This window comes from Carex rostrata, chromosome 24 (genome assembly GCF_964058835.1).
Source record: "Carex rostrata chromosome 24, lpCarRost1.2, whole genome shotgun sequence".
NCBI lineage: Eukaryota > Viridiplantae > Streptophyta > Magnoliopsida > Poales > Cyperaceae > Carex > Carex rostrata.
In genome coordinates this window covers 4,585,485-4,607,728 of record NC_135941.1, presented here as the reverse complement: position 1 = coordinate 4,607,728, position 22,244 = coordinate 4,585,485, and the positions used below count along the sequence as shown (strand labels likewise).

The 22,244-nt window shown below is 32.0% G+C and overlaps 1 protein-coding gene across 1 annotated transcript; it reads right to left on the bottom strand.

Annotated features, from left to right (window-relative positions):
• Positions 1 to 10,438: 10,438 nt before the first annotated feature.
• Positions 10,439 to 18,641, bottom strand: MUM2 (Glycosyl hydrolase family 35 protein). Its single transcript, XM_078325415.1, has 17 exons — positions 18,408 to 18,641; positions 16,623 to 16,718; positions 16,419 to 16,531; positions 16,229 to 16,295; positions 15,995 to 16,087; positions 15,731 to 15,874; positions 15,134 to 15,228; positions 14,213 to 14,327; positions 14,014 to 14,098; positions 13,792 to 13,910; positions 13,150 to 13,311; positions 12,872 to 13,050; positions 12,638 to 12,733; positions 12,262 to 12,367; positions 11,426 to 11,539; positions 11,073 to 11,332; positions 10,439 to 10,812 (listed from the first exon to the last, which is right to left on the bottom strand). The coding sequence occupies exons 1-17, from the start codon at positions 18,570 to 18,572 to the stop codon at positions 10,623 to 10,625; spliced, it is 2,199 nt and encodes a 732-aa protein (XP_078181541.1). The 5' UTR covers positions 18,573 to 18,641; the 3' UTR covers positions 10,439 to 10,622.
• Positions 18,642 to 22,244: the final 3,603 nt, after the last annotated feature.

Below are 22,244 nucleotides of genomic sequence, written 5' to 3'. Positions count from 1 at the left end.
TAAAATTTTAAAAAATCAAATATTAAACTGTTGCAGAGAGATCCTCTGTAGGGCGCGGCTACGCGCCACTATCAAAAATAGTTTGCAGTTCGCATTTTTCGAAAGATCATGTACATTGGTTGTCGTTGTGTTGTGTGTTCATAGAACAGGAGCGGATTAGCACCTAAAAATGGATATGGGATCTGTTTTTGGCGCGACATGGATAGCGGGTGCCATACTGCCATGTGATTCGTTTCTGCAGTACGGATCCCCTAAAGTAACTCAAATTTATTTTTAGATCCAGACTGTTCGATCAGAATCCAGGACTTTACGGCCCAAACAGATCGGACGGTTCGGACCTAAACTCAAAATTTGAGTTACTTTATGGGATTTGAATTCTTGTTTCTGGGGCCCACATTTATGAATTAAATGCATGAAAACATACCATTGCATTTGCCACGAACCGTGACCGTCTTATCTGCATCCTTTCCGCAAATGCCACATGGAAACCGGGTCTACCCGTTGGCGATGAGGATCTGCAATCCTGTATCTGTTACCCAAGTGGGCCCACAACTGAAGAGATAAGATGGTTCCCCCATTTCTGTAATTTCTCTGATTTGATAAATATAATTTTCTTCTCGGTGTTCTATTTGTAACTCAAGCACTGCCCATTTTGAATTCACATCCCTCAGGTTACTTGACTGAGTACAATTAAATCGGGCGGACCAAGATCGAAATTTTTAACTTGGCACGAATCTCAAAGCACAAATAAACTGCTCCCTCCATCATCCCGAACATGCATCGACTGATATTAAATCTAGGCTGTCCGCTTCAATTTTGTTGAGTCAGGTCCCGTATCCTCTGCATTAACTCAAAAAAGAATCTTTTGAGTTAATATATCTGGACCGTCCGATAAGTTTTAAAATTCGTGTTGATTAGATCAGCACTAATATTAAAGACTCCTATGTTATAGGCTAGAGTCGGATGGGCTCCTTTTAAAATTAGAAGGCTGAGATGTATTAACTCAAAAGATTCTATGCAGACGACGCGGACTCGTACTTGGGAGGATACGGATCTGCCCATTTTAGAGGTAATGATTTTAACAGAGTAGTATTAACTTAACGCAGCTCACAAACTGTAGCGTTGCATATGATTTGTGGGCTGTACGAAGCCAAGAATGCTCTGTTAAAACCTTTACCCCATTTTAGGTCATTTTCGTCGGGAATTTTGGTGGGGAATTCATATCAGCTAAGGTAACTCAAAATATGAGTTTGGATCAGGACTGTCTGATATGTTCTGACACGAATATTAGAGGGATCTCGGGCACAGTCCGTATTCAAACTCAAAATTTGAGTCATTTACCTTTACATCTTGTCAATTTTGTGGAATGGTCTTTTGAACTCAAAGGTTTAAATAGCGTTTATCGCATCATAGCGGACTGATTAAAAAAACAGCGCTATTTTCAAATAGCACCGCTATAGCGTGAAATAGCGCGATATAGCGCTGATATCGCCATAGCTTTTATAATCTGAAAACGCTATAGCGCGCTATTTAGAATCTTGTTTGAACTTAATTATTTTTTCTCACCTGTCATTTACCTTTACATCTTGTCAGTTTTGTTTTCATTTATTTTGATGACAGATACAATTTGTTTTATTTTCTTATTTTATTTAATTTATATATTATATTTCAGAATCATTTTACTTTTACTATTTTATTTCACCATTAACTTCATTATTTTTTTTCATGACAACTATTACTTTTTATAATTTTCCAAAATTTTATCATATTTTATATATGAGGAGGGTTCAAATACCTTCATTTTTTGTGCCTTCGTCATGTCTCCATTTTTAAAAACTTTAATAACTCAAAATTTAAATCTTAAAATTCAAAATAAAACCATTGGATATGAACTACATCATTTTATCTATACACACGTAAAAAATTATGACATTTTAACTTTGTTTTGATTGTCATCTTGAGCTTGTAAAAATGTATACTAATGTGAATAATTTATAGACGTTGATTTTTCAACTTATTGATTCATATAAAAGCAAAATCAAAATGTGATAATTTTTTATGGACACATAGAGAAAATAACATAAATCACATCTAACGGTTTTATTTTTGACGTTTAAGTTTTAAACTTTGAGTTATTTAAGTTTTTAAAAATGGAGGCATTTGAACCCTCCTCTTTATATATTAGACTTTATATTATTATAATTTATTAGAAACTTATCAATAATAACTAATTAAAAAAATATATTATTGACAACAAGTCTTTAAAAACATATAATTTTTCATATCTTTCTCAAATTATGATTTCTCATAACTATTTTTACAATACAATTGAAAATTCATTTTAGCATATTTCATAACTATTTCCAAGCATATCCAAATTATAGGTTCCAATAATATAATTTGCGGATTTCCGTACTCAAAAAATATAATTCCGTACAATTTTGTGACAACCTAACATATCCTAAAGAGTTCGGACATTTTCGTAATTGTTCTGTTCGACGATAGGGAGAACAAAAGAATGATGGAAGCTAAGAGAAAGATAACTGATTAATTTAATTTTTCATTGTCCTCGTAATATTTTATACACAATATTTTATAGCTCTAAACTTTATATAACAACTATTATAGACAAGTTCATAAAAAAAATTAACAAAACAACATAAAAAAATAGCATTAAGTCACAATGTTGTCACTAAAACGCTCATAATTTTCGGTAAGAAACATTAATAAATTTTAAATTTTCATCATCTTTAAATCTATATTTTGTTCTCTCAAATAAATTATGTTTGGCCTTTCAAATTGCTGATTTCTTTATAAATAGGAAAAACATAAAAAAAATCCACAATAGTTTTTGACAGATTTTGAAATATAAGAAAACCCGTCGAACATTATAAACTATAATGTCCATATTAGCAAAATCAACTAAACCACTAATTAACAAAACAACATGCAAAAAAAAAAGCCGGACATTTTTGTCTATAACATATGGACTCAAACTTGAGAAAATTATTTTTTAATTGAATGTTATAGTTTATAACATCCCGTCGGACATTGTAAACCATTACGGTTTTCTTATATTTTGAAATCTACCGATTTCTTTCAATATTGTGAGCCATGCATGACTGATCTAATTAATTTGGTTAATTTTTTTTTTTTGTTTTGAATTATTTGATGTACATGTTCATTTCAGATTTGGCTTTTATTCCCTACAAGGAAAAATGTGAAAATATTCAACTGTAAATCCAAGATAAAAGAAGATGTTCAATAATTTCTGATTAATTGAGATGTAGCAACAAAATTAGGAACTAGAATGAGGGTTTGGATTCAATAATCCAACTGTAATACCATCGCATTTACCATGAACCGTGACTGTCTTATCTGCATCCTTTCCGCAATTGCACATGAAACCGGGTCTACCCGTTGGCGAGGGATGAGGATCTGGAAACCAGCTCGTTCTCTGAGTGGAGGGCTCACAACAGGAGAGATAAAATGGATCCAAATTTCTGTAATTGCTTTGACTTGTAAATATGATTTTCTTGTCAAAAAGGTGTTCTATTTGTAGGCCAAGCACTGCCCATGTTCAAAGAATTCAGGCATTTTCGCAGTTGTTCTGTTTGACGAAGTGCCTCAGAGAGAACCAAAACAATGGAGCATGATGAAAGCTAAGTGAAAGATAACTGATTAATCTAATTTTTCATTATTCGTGTCATATGTTATTACATAACATCAGATAACAACTACTTTTGTAGCTGTAAATTTTATATAACAACTCTAAAAGTTCACAATTTTTTTTTAAAAAAAAAACAGCATTAACTCACACTGTTTCACCAAAACACACTTAATTTTCGGTAAGAAATTACTCTGATAAACTTAAAATTTTCATCGTCTTAAAATAAAACTAAAGTACTTCAAATCTATATTTTATTATTTTCAAATAGATTACTTTGTCCTTTCAAATTATGTCATCAATCTATTTCAGTTTTAGTCCAGCAGAATTTGATGAGTCAAATTTGAATTTTTGATTGGAAACTATATATCTTCTGTTTCATTTTATATTTTTACGTGCACCGGTTCGAGTCCGGATGTATGACCGATTCAGGAGCTTCCCCATCTACATTAGGAGCTACATGCTTAGAGCTGGTTACCCCATCGGAGGTTCCAGTCCCCGGTGGCATTGTTTTAGGGTTGCACAGTTTGAGCTTGTGGCAGCTCTGATATACGCTACACGGTTCAAGGCCCTTGTGTTGTGCTACATGGTTCGAGTTCGTGGCATGTTTAGTGCACCAGTTCGAGTTTGGCACTACTTACTGTTCTCATTAGTCTGACCGGGCAAATGGAGTTCTCTCTTGCTCATGAGGGATGAGATTGACTATATTCTTACGTCGTGCTTGTATGATTTCTCCTATTTTATATGTTTGGTTGAAGAATCGTTTAGGCCAGATGATTACCCAGAATTTAGATATAACCATTTGGTAGCGCGCTACTATCTTATGGGCAATGCTCGATGTCATTAGAAAACGTGTATCATTATGCCAAGTACATAAAAGAGATTGGTCTTGGTATGAGTCGATTGTACGACTCAAGTACATAAATTAATCAACAAAAGGATCTAAGATATTTTTTACAAGCAATATTAGCGCAAGCTAGCTATGAGCTCGATGCTACTTAGATCTTTCCATTTAGAGATGATCTTTAATTAGTCTTTACATCACTTGAACGGCAACAATTTCTTGTATACCCCTCAAAAACCTCAAAATGATATATTTATCCTTTCAAAATTCATAGCATCATATTTATCCTTATAACTTCCAAAAACTCACACATTTATCCAATTTGTTGACCTTTCCACTATAACTCATTTTAAATTTATAAACTATTAATTTTACTTTTTATTTAAAACTAAAAAAAATATACAACATATATAAGAGAAATATTTAGTTTTTTAATTGATTGATTTGAGAGCAAATGGTTCATTTCTTACATATGACACAAACAAATATATGCATGCATGTCATGTGTATGGGTCACAAGTAGAGAAGTGAATCATTTGTTTTCGAAAATATATCAGTTAAAAAGCAACATGTTTTTTTAATACATACTACATATTTTTTTAATAAAGAATAAAATGGGTAATTTATAAATTTTAAATAAGATTTAATAGAAAAGTCAACAACTAGAGTAATTTGTGAGTTTTTTGAAATGTATAAGTGTAAATATGATATTATAAATATTGTAAATATGATACATAAAATTTCCTCTTTTAATTTGATATATCCATCTATTTGTTTCAATTAAATCATCAGGCATTAGTTTATTTTCTGCCAATATGGACCCTTTTGATGATCTAGATAATTTTTTGTTGTTGAAATTAATAACTTTTTTCATATGATCTTTGTTTGATGACTGTGATATGTTTTCATTGTTAACATTGACAGAGAAATGGACAGTCCATTAGTTTCTGAAATGATGATACCTTGTTTGTGACTAATATTTCTTAACAAAGATGCACAAATAACCATTATGGTCACGCGGTTGGAATTTTAAAATATGCAACTTTTGTATGAGACAAATGTATAACATGTATGATATTAGGTACCACATGCCTCATGTCTTTAGGGTTAGTTGGCTCACACAATTTACATTTCTCAAGAACTATATATAATATTTGCAAATAATTAATTAGTATATGCTTATTGTAAAACTACATACATGTCATGTTTGGATTTTAAATTTATCAATATTAAGTTATTGGAGAAAATCAATAAAAACATTGCTATCAATAATTAAAAACTCATAAACAATATAAATTTTTAATGATAAAATTATAATAACTTTATGATAAATGATAAATTAAGTTTAAGATTAAATCAATTGTAACACATCATAATAAATGTCCAGCAACTTCTGAAGCAAACATGGTGCGTTCTTTCTAACACTATCATTTCTATGTTTTTATACAGTACCAATTAAGGCCAGTGTAGTCCACTGGCTAGTTACAAAATTTAGTGTAGAAAATTTGAGAAAAATTTAAAACTAAATAGAAATTAGTTCAATTTATTGTTCTTATTTATCAGGTCTTTAGCCTTTTTTGTAACTCCTTTCCAGCTTTTTTTTCATTTTCCTTTATACTTACTGTATTAGCTCAATTGTTTTGAGCTTTGCTTTTTTCAATCTTATTGTAATTACAAAACCCTTGTAATTCAATCAATGAAATCAAATGAGGGCATGACCCACATTTTTTTTCAAAAAAAGCACATCAACTTGATTTCAACAAATTGAAGAACCATAACTTAGCATTGCATATATAATACTTGCAAAAAAAAAAAATTACAGAGCATAAAATGATAGCAAGTAGAAAGCTACTAATTGTAAGCCTTAAGCAGTTAATTTGGCTTAATTAGTTTGGGAGCATGTTTATCCAAATGCTTCTCTAAAAATTGTAATGTTGTATTGATTTAAATTTTAATATTTAACTAACAAGGTCCAGCATGTAACCATCCTTTATATATTTATTTTCTTTTGCTTAAAAACAGGCAATTTTCATGTACACTATTCAAAGTGACAAAGTATCACACACCATCCTTCAAAATTAATTATCATGTATACCCTTACAAAAATAAGTATTATGTGCACATGTGATTCTTTCATCTTTGCTAGTGCATTCATAATATATGCTGATATTTTGTAGGGGGTAAATTAAGATTTAAGGGTCAATAAATACAGAATAAAGGGATGAAGGGAATGACTGACCACTGGGCCCGGCGCATCATCCTGTTTACACATCATCCAAGGAAGTCTTTAGGTCTAAAGCCATGGATGTGGCCCATCTGACATATGGAGGCCCAAGTTCAAGGAATGACTGCTTTACATTCATATACTCGTTCTCTATCTGCATAGTGCAATTTTTTAATTAAAGAATGGTGCAAACTGCAAACTATGTTGTTCTGCTTATATTGAATCTATAATGGATTGTTAAATAAAATATGTTGAAAATTAATTTTCAAAGCTTGTACCTGAGAAATGATGATTGGACCTCCTTGTGGATAAAAAAAGTCTCTCTATTTTCATCATGTTAACGATCTTTGTCACAAATTTTTCCATATAAAACTGCAAGACATGTTAAAATATACATCCTTTATGATCCATTTTTTTTTTATTATTGCATTTTGCAAGAAATAAGATTGAACATAATATGATATAATTGTTGGGAATTTCTTGCCAAAACGGGCATGAGATATTTTTACCTTGAATGGTTCATTGTTACATCTGAATATCATGCAACCAAAAAGGGAAGCCTCTACATGAAATTTAAGGATATTCAGAAATTTTGTGCAGAAATTTTGTTCAGAAATTTTTGTTAAGCCACTCTAATTATTACATATAAAAGAAATTATTTCTAAATTAAGAAGCAAAACAATTTACCCATATTGCCACTCTGCTTCAATAAAGGGACCTATTCTAAGGCTTAAATAGAGCCCTTGAGCCTGTACTTCCTTTATGAACCTCACCAGATCAAACCTCCCTTCAAAATTAAACTGATAAAGTTTTTAAATAATTAATGTTAATATATCTTCTGTTAAAGTATAAATGTTAACAGAAGATATATTAACAGAAGATATATGAACATAGGTTTGATCTGTTAATATAATTAATGTTAATATATCTTCTGATAAAGTGTACACATTTAATTTCTGTTAATATATCTTCTGTTAAATAATTAATGGTCATGAACCCATTCAAGGCCAAGTGAGTGTACACATTTAAATAATTAACTGTTAATATATCTTCAGAATTGAGAACAAAAAATTAAATGTGGCCTTGAATGGGTTCATGACCATTCCAGAAAACATAGGTTTGAATCACATCTATGCCTCCTTCCTTTGCTTTAGCTATGAGCGCTGGCCACATCTGTTAGAATTTTCAATTTTTTTCAATCTATCTCCAAATTTTTTCTAACAAAATACTTTACATTACAAGATCAATTTCCTTAGTTATCATGACAATTGCAGTTGCCGCATTAATATAATGCCAAAAATTGAACCTGTGGAAATAAAACCTTTCACTAACAGCTAGTGCAATAAAAAAAGAAATGATTGATGAATATTCATTTCAAGTCATTAATCATTATCTAGTATCTAAGAATGTGTTTATTTTATTTTTTTTAACGTTCTTATAGATATGACAAGTAGAGACGGTTTTGCAAGTTGAGTCCTCTCCACTGTATGACATGCACCACACAGTCACTGAATCTGTGGGCTCAGAAGCTGACTTCCGTATCTATGGTGTACTAGACTTGGTCTAATCATAGAAAACATCATTATTAATTTATTAGAAATCAGCTAAATAATTGCTGGCCAGGCCCCTTTTGTTACTGCTTGATGCATATATATGTTCTCTTCAATTTATCTCCATTATGTATGAAATGGAGATATTTTTAGTCACATATATGAGCGGACACAAATTAAGGATTAATAATGAGATAGTAACATCAATATATGGGTTTACATTTAATGTCGTAATTCAAGTTTGTCTCCATATCTGCTATATATGGAGGCGATTTAATTTTTCCTTTTTGAGGAATCTTTATGAGAACTTTCATGTTTTTTTGTTATCATGAAAATTGTGGATGCCTGATGAGATGCAATGTTTATCTCTCTTACCAGGCATTATGGATGCATCATGTATATATCTTCTGTATATATCTTCATTCCAATTCCTGTATATATCTTCTCAAAAAAAAAACATGCATCAGTTAATTAAGGCTGGTGTAGTTCACTGGCGTGTGACAAAATTTAGTGTAGAAAATTCAGCAAAAATGAAAATTGAATAGAAAATTAGTTCATGAAAAAATGAGAGGTCACGAAATCATAAAATATAAACTATATAGCTTCTAAAAAAGTACCGCACTACCAATTAGAAGTGATGCAGTCTCTGCCTCTTATTTTTATCGGAATGTGCGAACAACTGGTTTTGTAATTTACTTCGTTGTGGATTCACATAGTGAGTTAGTGACCCATCGTTCTTCGTCACTGTTGAAGGGAATGTGCTGGAGTCCCAGCAACGAAGAACAATGCGTGATTATGTGTGTCAGCTGCAGCAACACTCTTCTTCGTCATTGCATTTGCTCCACGCAATGTTTCCACCGTAAAATTGTGCATGCGCTGATCAAATTAATTTGGTTTTAATTAATTGGTTTTTGTTTTGAATTATTTGATATACATGTTCATTTCAGATTTGGTTTTTATTCCCTACATGGCAAAATGTGAAAATATCCAACTGTAAATCCAAGATAAAAGAAGATGTTCAATAATTTCTGATTAATTGAGATGTAGCAACAAAATTAGGAACTAGAATGAGAGTTTGGATTCAATAATCCAACTGTAATACCATTGCATTTACCACGAACCGTGACTGTCTTATCTGCATAATTTCCGCAATTGCACATGGAAACCAGGTCTACCCGTTGGCGAGGGATGAGGATCTGCAAACCTGTATCCGTTCTCTGAGTGAAGGGCCCACAACTGAAGAGATAAGATGGATCCCAAATTTCTGTAATTGCTTTGACTTGTAAATATAATTTTCTTGTCAAAAAGGTGTTCTATTTGTAGGCCAAGCAATGGAGCATGTTCAAAGAATCAGGAGACTACTTTTTTTAGCTGTAAATTTTATATAAGAACTCTAAAAGTTCATAATTTTATTTTTAAAAAAACAGCATTAACTCACACTGTTTCACCAAAACACACTTAATTTTCGGTAAAAAACTCTGATAAACTTAAATTTTTCATCGTCTTGAAATAGAACTTAAGTATTTCAAATCTATATTTTATTACTTTCAAATAGATTACTTTGTTCTTTCAAATTATGTCATCAATCCATTTCAGTTTCAGACCAGCAGAATTTGATGAGTCAAATTTGAATTTTTCATTGTTTTCAATAAATGTCCAGCAACTTCTGGCGCAAATACGGTGCATTCTTTCTAACACTATCATTTCTCTATTTTTATATGACAGTACCAGTTAAGGCCAGTGTAGTTCACTGGTGTGGTACAAAAAACTTATGTAGAAAATTCGGAAAAAAATAAAAACTGAATAAAAATTATTTCAAGAAATGACAGAGGACAAAATCATAAAATGGAAATTAGCATAAACTGCTTCTAAAAGTACTGCATGCTCTACCAATCAGAAATGATGCAGCATCTTGTTTTCTTTTTTTGACTTGTACAGATTCTTGGTATGTTAAGATACAACATTCAATGACATTGCACTTGCCAAGTTACATTTGGGTACTTAAAGATGCTGAATTATTTTTCAATATAAAAGAAATCATCTAACATCAGGTACGATTAGCTAATCATAAGAGAGATTGCAGGTGCTAATATGTGTTGTTCTTCAAAATTTGAATGAAACTAGGGTTGGGAATTTTTTTGTTCCCAAAGATACCTTCAACTAATATGTAATATAAATCTAACTTGCCGACGTCAATACTTTGGAATAAGAAATTTTTTTTAAAGGTGATACTGTAAAATACCAACCATATAGCATATATCTACATCCTGTATATAGATATATATAGTTCCTGACTTCAACCAAAGAGCAAATTAAGGAGGTAAAAATGTAAAATCCTTATAACCCAATTGTTACATTTTCTAACTGATATGAAAAATATATTGGTATCGGTTGTTCATCCATGATCCCCCGTTGTTGTGTGATTGAAATAGTATTGACTGTTATCTCTAACGGGTTTCCACCTTCTTCCTCAAAAAGAACTAGGAGGTTACCAGAAGGTTTTAGAAATGACCGTGGAACATGGTACCTATAAAAATTGAAAGCAGATGATCAGTCATGCAAGTGATCTGTGCAATAAATAAATAGTGGAAGGGTATATGTGTAAAAGGGCATCTATTTCACTATAGGAAAGGCAAGCGTGAAAAAAACATTGGACATTTTTTAACTTTAGATTGTAATGCTACGCTTAATGTGTTCGATGTTTTTAAAATCATGTGGTATTCAAAATTTGCTAGAGTACACATGAAATAATCAAACAAATGTACATATGAGTTGTTTTCTACATACAGAGATTGAGAAGGTTGTCCATTTGGTGCTATCAAGGAGACCCAATACCGGCCGATGTTTTCTCCATTGACCCAGGCCTCTCCTTTCCCCATACTTGTAAGGTTTAGCGCAAACGGACCACTGCCAGCTGGCATGTCAAAGGTAGTCTTGTACCACCTAAGTGGTTGATTTCTGGAGTTCTGTAACAATATTCCCTTCCAATTAGCCTTTGTTGATCCTTCAGGAGAGTAGAATTTATTCTCTTCGCCGTATACTCCAACCTGTATTTAATACCTCATGTTTAAGACTGAATTTTTTTTAAAAGGTTATCTACTACAAATTTTATGAAGTATATTTATTATATTTTTGCATACCTGGTTACTCCATGCTTGGTTGCTTAGGTCAATCAGATTTGAGTTTCTTCCAGTACCCTGAATTTTCACGGTGTGGAGCCCGGTATATTTTCTTTCGAGGTGAGCACCGCCATCCTTTAATAGAAATAAATGTTACATGTGTATAGATTGTACTTGAAAGTTTACTGACATGTGAGATTACCATATAAGTTGTATGTTTGACATGTGAGATTACCATATAAGTTGTATGTTTGTCCTGTTAATGGGTACCTACAGGTACCAGGAATGGCAAAAACAATTATTTTTTTGTGTGTATTGTACCAGTTTGTACCCAGGGGCGGACACAGGATTTTTGTCAGGACGGGGCAATAATCGGATGCAAATAGCTTATTGGGTTCAAACCCAATAGCTTATCGGGTACAATTCAACATAACAAAAAAAAATACCAATCAATATAATAAAAATCCTAAATTACTTGAAAAAAATCAACAATTCAACATTTATAGGAAATTTTGGTTCAACTAATTTTTGCTATTTGGGATCAGCCCCTATTCGGGCTCCGCTAATTTGTTTCGCTCAGAGTTTATATGGGCTCCGTTCCGTCTATTAGAATTTCAGAATAGGCTATAGGGGGCAATTTGAATTCCAGGGAGGGGCAGAGGTCCGAAAAGCATATTTTTAACACTATTTTTGAAAATCCAGCGGGGGCAGCTGACCCCCCCTGTGCTACAGTGAGTCCGCCCCTGTTTGTACCCATTTGTAGTCAGGTACCCAAGAATAGAACTGCACTGGTACCATACCTGTCTAGTCTTCAGGAATTCTATTTATAAATGGTACAAGTGAGTAACTATTCATACCGGCGAGCCCACCATAACACTTAGCAATGATATAGTATTTTCTCCTTTGTTTGGCACAAATTTTGCATCTAGAGTTGCGCTTGGATTTTGATCATTTCCGTGTGCACTGCCTGTAAATTATCATGAGAAATGTGTTTCATAATTCCGAAAAAATTGTTGGGGAATATTAAGCAAAAGTAATTATGTCTAATTCTTCCTTTTAAGTCCTTTTTGTTATATATTTTAAGTATTGGGTTTTATTTTTATATATTACATCTTCCATTAGTCTAATCAAGTTAAAATAAGACAGTAATTCGGTTAAATTTTATAGTGCTAGGTGCATCTCTTTATAGTCTCAATGGGAAGTATATATGTATTTCTTTATCAAATAGAATACTTGCCTACAAGCATGTTGTTAACAAATGCATGTATGACATGTGCATCTGATTCAACATGAAGTACTTGGTTGCCACCTGCTGACGTGCTATTGTATCTGCATTTAAAATATTGTATTCCTTCAGAAAATCAGTAATTGCCATGCCACCTGGTACAGGTACATGCTCATACCATACCAGATCAGTTTAGAGCATAAGATTTATCTAATTTTATATTTGCATGCTTTATGTTGTACCTAGTTATGTACCAAAGATAATCAGTTGCGTCTTTAGTTGTCGACAATTGATCAAGTAACTTATTTGCAAATTTAGCTCCGGTTAAATCAGGGATTCTTTCAGAAATCCATGACCATTTACTAGCATCATTAAGGGATTGCAATACTTTTGATGATCTTGTATAACTTTGAGCAGTCACCTTATAAAAGATAGAAAGTTTAGTCCCTATTTGTAATAATAGTAATATATGTTAAGTGAATGGTCAATTAACATGACAGAATCTAAAACAACAGTTTACCTCTGCAGTATTGAAGATTATCTTATTGCATTGAGACAAAATAATAACTGATCTAGCTGGCAGTTCAAATTTATTATTACGAAACTGGATATCTACTTTTCCACGCAGATTGGCATTCACCAGAAATGCAACGCAATTTGATCCTGTTTGGAATACGTGTGCCTGCAACATACATCATACTATTATAAGTTTGCTTCCTTTTTTTTTAAAAAACAATGACATTTTTAAGACAAGCTGCATGAAATATAAATATATAAAGAAATGAATCATTAAAAAGGCGATTTTTTAATGGTACCAGCAGCAATCTGACACCTGCAGAACCGGTACCAGCAGCTGGTACCATTACTGGTACGAGTTACTGGATACTGACATAGTAGGAGGAAGAGATGAATCTTACCAATACCGAACTTTCAACCTTTTTAGCTTATTTTCTGCATAATTTACTGAATTTTCTTTTACTGCTTTTGCTTCTCAATTTACTTATCGGATCAAGCTCAAATGTTTTGAGCAAGACCCTCTTTTAATCTCTTTTAATTGGTGGTTACCACCCTTTTGTAACGGACCCAGTTAATGATATAAATGTGGGTTAGACCCCCATTTTCTTCAATAAAAAGGCGATTTTTTCTGGTAAGCAACTTTTACCTCGGTTAAGTTGCCAAGCGACAAGGTAGAGTATCTTCCATAAAGTAGTGGCTGTGCCGACTGCTTAACAGCGGCATGCAATTCCTTAAGATGTGCCCATGTTGGTTGCCAAACAAGCCCTAAAAACAATATACATATTAAACATTTCAAATAGCTTTTCATTGTTCTTCAGACTTTTGATAATTGTATATATAATTCTTTAATTGTTATTTGATAATTTACCGTATTCATCAAGCGGGGCCATGTCATAGTAGCTTGTAGTCTGATATGGAGATGCAGATCTCCCAAAGTTAGTCCCACCATGGTACTGCAAATATATTGCACATAGGTCCTTTTCATCAGTTCCTAGTTCTAAAATTTTCAAGCTGAATAATCTGCTTTCTATTGTAGGTACATAATGTTTGTAATATATTTTTCATACCATGTAATAGTTAACATAACTTCCATTCTTTTTTGCAATAAAAAGGGCTGCAGTGAATGCAAGATCTTGAGCCGCTCTGATTTTTCGCTCTGTTCCATATTTCTGAAAGCTATAACTGCATATAGAAACAACACTCCCGTTATCTTTTAGGCACATTAACAAGGAAAATGCAATAAGAACATCTTTTATGAAATCACATCTTCACATAATGCTTGCCATGAAGAACACATTTTTTAGACTCAATGAAGATAAGAGTGAGGCTAAAGTACTATGCATAGCGCACTTTGGTCCGTATTACAGATCCATACTTTTATTTTCAAAGTCTAAATAGTCAATTCAAACTGTTCATCATGATCCATATGAAAATGTACTTGGAGGCCAAAAGATACATTTTTTAGAATTTTTACTATTTTTTTAGATAGGTAGAAAATCACTAATTTTGGATGGTCCACAGTATTTAGATCAAGTGATTTTGTACCTATTTAAAAATATAGTAAAAAGTTTTAGAAAATGTAAAATTCAGAATTCAAGCACAATTCCATACGGAGATCATGCTGAGCGGCATGCATGGAGTGTTTGGACTTTGAAAATGGAGATATATATCTAAGAGCGGAGTCAGATTTTTAAACTATAAGAGTCAAATATGAATGAGGATCAAATATATAAAAAAATTCTACTACGAATGGGGTCAATTTCACACTATCCGTAACATTTCAGTTTAAACTATATTAAAAACATGATATAAATTAAAAAAAAATGAAAATGAATGGGGTAAATAATTGACCCCTATTTATTGAATGTGGGTTCGCCCTTGTATATATCCATGGTATGGACCAAAGTGTGCTATGCATAGTACAATAGCCTCACTCATGAAATATATGTCAAGCATGCCAAAATAATTAGTAACGAATTTTCACTTACTTATTGGTCCAGTTCTCGGTCCAGAGTGAAGGCTTGTTTCGCGAGTTTGGTCCTGACCATGTTTCGCCACAGCTCAGTCCATTGCACGCATTGATCTGTTCATAAATTTCATATTTCCTAAAGTTATGCATAACTTAGCATACTATATATAATATGTGCAAATTTTTTTCCATTACAGAGCATAAAATGATAGCATGTAGAAAGCTGCTAATTGTAACCCTTAAGCAGTTCATTTGGATTAATTAGTTTGGGAGCATGTTTATCCAAATGCTTTTCTAAAAATTGTAATGTTGTATTGATCTTAAATTTTAATATTTAACTAACAAGGTCCATCATGTAAACCATCCTTTGTATATTTATTTTCTTTTGTTTAAAAGCATGCAATTTCCATGCACACTATTCAAAGTGACGAAGTATCAAACACCATCCTTCAAAATTAATTATCATGTATACCCCTACAAAAACAAGTATTATGTGCAAATGTGATTCTTTCATCTTTGCTGGTGCATTCATGATATATGCTAATATTTTGTAGGGGGTAAATTAAGATTTAAGGGTCAATAAATACATAATAAAGGGATGAAGGGAATGACTGACCACTAGGTCCGGCGCATCATCCTGTTTACACATCATCCAAGGAACCCCGGTCTTTAGGCCCAAAGCCATGGATGCGGCCCATCTGACATATGGAGGCCCAAGTTCATGGAATGCCTGCTCTACATTCATATACTCGTTCTCTATCTGCATAGTGCAATTTTTTTAATTAAAGAATGGTGCAAACTATGTTGTTCTGCTTATTTTGGATCTATAATGGACTGTTAAATAAAATCTATTGAAAATTTTATTTTCAAAGGCTTGTACCTGAGAAATGATGATTGGACCTCCTTGTGGATAAAAAAGTCTCTCTGTTTTCATCATGTTAACGATCTTTGTCACAAATTTTTCCATATAAAACTGCAAGAGATGTTAAGACATACATCCTTCATGATCCATTTTTTTATTATTGTGTTTTGCAAAAAAATAAGATTGGACATGAACATTATATGATATAATTGTTGGGAATTTCTTGCCAAAACGGGTATGAGATATTTTTACCTTGAATGGTTCATTGTTACATCTGAATGTCATGCCAGGAATATCATGCAACCAAAATGGGAAGCCTCTACATGAAATTAAAGGATATTCATAAATTTTGTGCAGACAAAAAAGAGAGTAGATTGTTAAGCCACTCTAATTATTACATATAAAAGAAATTATTTCTAAATTAAGAAGCAAAACAATTTACCCATATTGCCACTCTGCTTCAACAAAGGGACCTATTCTAAGGCTTAAATAGAGCCCTTGAGCCTGTACTTCCCTTATGAACCTCACCAGATCAAACCTCCCTCCAAAATTAAACTGATAAAATTTTGAAATAATTAATGTTAAACTTTTTTTTTTAAAAGTATGATTCAGAATTGAGAACAAAACTTTTAATGTGTACACTCACTTGGCCTTGAATGGGTTCATGACCATTCCAGAAAACATAGGTTTGAATCACATCTATGCCTCCTTCCTTTGCTTTAGCTATGAGCGATGGCCACATCTGTCAGAATTTTCAATTTTGTCAATCTATCTCCAAATTTTTCTAACAAAATACTTTACATTACAAGATCATTTTCCTTAGTTATCATGACAATTACAGTTGCTGCATTAATATAATGCCAAAAATTGAACCTGTGGAAATAAAAACTTTCAATAATTAATAGCTAGTGCAATAAAAAAAATGATAGATGAAGATTCATTTCAAGTCATTATCTAGTATCTAAGAATGTTTATTTTATTTATTTTAACGTTCTTATAGATATGAAAAGTAGAGACGGTTTTGCAAGTTGAGTCCCTCTCCACTGTCTGACATGCACCACACAGTCACTGAATCTGTGGGCCCAGAAGCTGACTTACGTATCTATGATGTACTAGACTTGGTCTAATCATAGAAAACGTCATTATTAGAAATTATCAGCTAATATTAATTGCTGGCCCGGCCCCTTTTGTTACTTCTTGATGCATATATGTTCTCTTTAATATATCTCCTTTATCTGTGAAATGGAGATATCCCTAGTCACATATTTGAGCGGACACAAATTAATGATTAATAATGAGACAATAACATCAATATATGGGTTTACATTTAATGTCGTAATTCAAGGTTGTCTCCATATCTGCTATGGAGGCGATTTAAATTTTGTTTTGAGGAATCTTTATGAGAACCTTCATGTTTTTTTGTTATCATGAAAATTGTGGATGCATGATCGGATGCAATTAATGTTTCTCTCTCTTACCAGGCATTATGGATGCATCATGCATGACAATGCAAAAGTTTCTCTTAACTGGCATTGTGCATGGTTGCATGGCGACATTGTAAACTCTCCTCGTTCAAATCAAGTTTTGGTATTATACATGTTAGGCAATATGACAATATGAGAAGTAGTACTCTATATATATATATATATATATTGCATTGCCCCTTCGTTACACAAGTTGCAGTATGTTCATTCTATAGAAAAAAATAAAATGATATATAATATGAGGAAAAAACTATATTTTCATTCCAATTCCTGTATATATATCTTCTCAAAAAAAAAAAATCATGTATATACGAGAAGATGCATGATATACTTCCTCCCATCAACAAATAGGCAAGCCATGGTTCACCAACGGGTGAGCCATGGCTCATTTTAGCCATTTTGAAAATTCAAACAATCGATCCGAACCGTTCATCTTGTTCTTCATATTGAAATGTACTTGGAGACCAAATTTTACATTTTTTGGAATTGTTTTATTATTTATTAAGCATTTTTTAAAATTAATGATCCGATGGTCCAGAAAATTTTACTGTTTTTTACTGTTCACAGCAAAACAACAATTTTCAAAAATGCTTAATAAATAGTAAAAAAAATTCAAAAAAATATAAAATTTGGTCTCCAGGCACATTTCAATATAGAGATCACATCTAACAGTTCGGATTGGTCGTTTGGACTTTCAAAATGAAAATACGGCGTGGAGTACAAACGCTTGGTGAGTCATGGCTCACCCAAATCAACCTCCTATATATATATATACATATATTACAAATTTAATACCTCTTTGAGAGTTAGTATATATATAAAATGAAACGTCCATTTTCTTTTAGGAAGTAAAAATGTTGTATAATTACAAGCAAATGTATTATAGATATAAAAAAAGAGCAATGACATCACTTCATGAGAAAGAGAGAGAGGGAGAGAGAAGGAACCTCAGGAGTGCTTCTAGGGTAATGGATTGAACCAGAGAAGAGAACTCTCCTTGTTCCATCTATGATCAAAGCTCTTCCATCATATGTTACGCTTCTACTTGAAACAACTACCGATACCCACAACACAAAAACAAATAAGAAAATTCCATGAACCTTCAGACCCATGTTTCGTCTCTCTATAACCACCGTCTTCTCTTCTCTAATGGTCTTGATCTGCTTCTGTGGATATATATATAAAAACAATATACCCGGCTTATGGATTTTGAAGAATAACTGCCTTATTTTTTTGTTTTTTCTTTCCTTTTTTTTCCCTTTTCTTGTTAACTGTTGCTTTATTATAGGGTTTGCGAGAGAGAGAAACAACTGCATCAAGACTTTAATTAGGCCAAGGATTGTATTTCAATTTGTTTCCTTCTTGTGTGACTAGCTACTTTTATGGGCTCTTTTGATATGACATCTTATTGTTAATTAATTAGGCGTTCACAGTTTTTTTTTTCTGGTAATAAATCCACAGGAAATTTACCAAAATAATTATTCCGGTACAAAAAAGTTAATTATTCATATTATACCATGCTGAATGCACTAATCAGGGGCGGAACCAGGACTTGAACTTGGGGGAGGGGGGCGAGCTGCCGAAAGACGAAAGAACAACTGCATGGGGGGTGCCAATCGGTATGCAGCTGTAAAAAACCACATAAAAATAACCACTCCAGTAAGCACTTCCGCCTCAGTTGGGGGGTGCCTGGCCCCTCCTTGCACCCCCCTGGTTCCGCCCCTGGCACTAATGCACTTACCAAATATAAATTAAACATGAGTGAGGTAATGGTAATATGCATTGCGTAATTTGTTCCGTACTATGTATTCATATTTTTATTTTCAAAGTTCAATAGTTGATCAGTTTTTTATCAACATGATCTTCTTATGAAAATGTACTTGGATGCCAAATTTTATTATTTTTAAATATGTACAAATATATTCACTTGATCTAAAGATTCTAGACCATTCGAAAGAAGTGATTTTCTATCTAATAATAAAATAGTAAAAAAATTCTAAAAAAATATAAAATTTGGTTTTCAAGAACATTTCATATAGAGATCACCGAAATTTTTAAATATATCATTCTTCAAAAAATAATAAACCAAAACACCATTTTTTTGTCAAAATTATAAAAATGTCATGGCCGCATCTAGGCAAAGCGGCCACTGTTTTGGTGGCCACATCTACAGAAATCGGCCACTTTTTTGGGCCGCTTTTATGGGCTGCGGCCATGGCCACTTCTAGGGGATGCGACCACCCCTCAACCCTATAAATAGTGGCCGCTGGTTTCATTTTTTATCACAATACCATTTGGTTATCAGCCGTTCACTCCTTCTGACAATTAGGTTGTAGTATTCATATTTTTTTTACTATAGTGATGTCAGATACTGTGATTTGTTATATCAGAATGCTTATTTTGTCATATACAGTTTATTTATCGTACTATTTCGCTTTTATCTTTTATCATTTTTTCGTCACAGTAAAATTTAAACGTAACGACATGTTAATTTCTTCTGACAAAAGTAAAATCTTTTCAAAATAACAGACAAAAAAAAACAATTACAACTATTTTTAAAACAACAAAAAACAACAAATAAATCAAAACCAAAAACACAATAAATCAAAACAAAAACAAAATAAAAAAATACATTCTAGAAAAAGAAAAAAAAAATGGGTGGCCGCAGCCCCTAGAAGCGGCTCAAAAATCTGCCCACTTTGCCTAGATGCGACCACGTAAAAAGTGACCGCTTCTAGGGGATGCGGCCATGTCATTTTTATAATTTTGACTAAAAAATTGTGTTTTGGTTTATTATTTTTTGAATAATGGTATATTTAAAAATTTCAGTAGAGATCATGAAGAATTGTTCAGATCAACTATTCAGACTTTAAAAATAAAGATATAGATATGTAGTACGCACCAAAATGTGCTATACATGGTACCATAGCCTCACACATTTTACATTATATACGAAACCGTTCCAGAAGATGCATATGAATAGAATAATAATATATATATTTGGCTGCCATATCCTTTTTAAGATGCACTTTTTTTCGTAGTAATGGTCATTAATTATTTCTTTATTTTATTTTCATAACTAAGACGTCTGAGTGATTCTTTAAGAACCTATATATTGGAAATATGTTTCATTTTCTCAAGTTCGAAAATATAGAAGCTTACAGCTTAGTGGCTTTAGTCAACTTAATTAGTAGGAATTAATATATAGGGTTGGTAATAGTGAATATCATAAAAAGAAAAGTTAGCATCATATGTATTTTTTTTTACTTTTACTAATTATGTATTTATTAGGTGGTTCAAACGAACTTCATACTATTGGGTTTTGAGAAAAAAAATACAGACCACCTTAATAATATATTATCACAATTGACATTAAAAAAAAGAGAAATGTTCTGGTACCCCGAGCTATCATATCCGAGCGCGTCCCCCAAGTAGTTTAACAGAAAAAAACCTTTCAATATTGTCTAACTTCTATTTTCACTGCTAATATCTAAACATTTAAAGCTATGTTTATAACATTTTAAAATGTTACTCGCAAGCATATAAACATCTGTCTAAAAGCATTTCTTGATAGTTTTAACTCTCAACTACTTTTGTCTTCAAGCCAAAAAAAAGAAATATTATTTTCATCCACTCTTTTTTATTTTTTCTCTGATCATTATAATTTATTTTTCTGATGATCCGTGATGAATTTTACGAATTTAAAAATACGAACTTTTTCTATTCGATTTTATTTTTCAAATAAGATCCATGAAGAAATATTTTTGAGTAATTTTAAAGTCATTTGTTTTTTTAAAAGTAAAACTCATGAGCATTTTAAATTTTCAAGTTTTGAAATCCCAGTCTACAACTATTAAAATTTTCAAGGCTTTGTACATGAGGTTTATATGCTTTGTACATGAGCTTTGTAAATGCAGTGTTATTGTTGAGGTTTATATGTTTTGAAGTGTTATTATTGAGATTTAAATTCTTTGTACATGAGGTTTATATGTTTTAATATAGAGATTTAAAGTGTTATTAATGAGATTTATATGCTTGTACATGAGGTTTATATGCTTGTAAACAGAGGTTTAAATTATTTTGAAGTAAAATAAAAAAATTGAAAGTCATAGAGATTTAAAGTGGTAAAAAAAATTACAACACAAATATAATTCAAAAGTTATTCTTCATGGGTCTCATTTGAAAGAGAAAATCGGGTAAAAACGTTCATATTTTTAGATTCACAAAATTTATCACAGATTGTCAAGAAAATGGATGAGAATGATCAGAGAAAAAAATAAAAACAAGTGGGTGTAAGGAATCTTTTTTTTTTTCGCTTGAAAACAAAAGTAGTTACGAGTTAAAACTATACAGATTTAGAATTTTAATGCTTGCCGATAAATGTTTAAATGCTTGCGAGTTGCATTATAAAATGTAATAAACAGAGTTTTAAATGTTTGAAAATTAACGCTGAAAATGAAAGTTAAATAACATTAGAAGTTTTTTCTGTTAAACAACTTGGAAGATGCGTTCAGAAATTTTGTTTGGTGTACAATTATCAGGCTCTTTAAAAATACTAAAAACACAATTAATTGAAAATAAACTTCACACTAAAACAAATTAAGTGTCATAAGCTAATTAAATTAATTGGTAGACTGATTTCTTTCATCCGCAAGCAATGCATTTTTTTGTTTTCATGTTTTTAATTCCTTAAAAAGAAATATTTTAGTGGGATGTTTCAGTTATGAAAACAAAACATGCATGGTAAATAGCCATATATGAGGAAAATGTTGGCAAGGAGAATA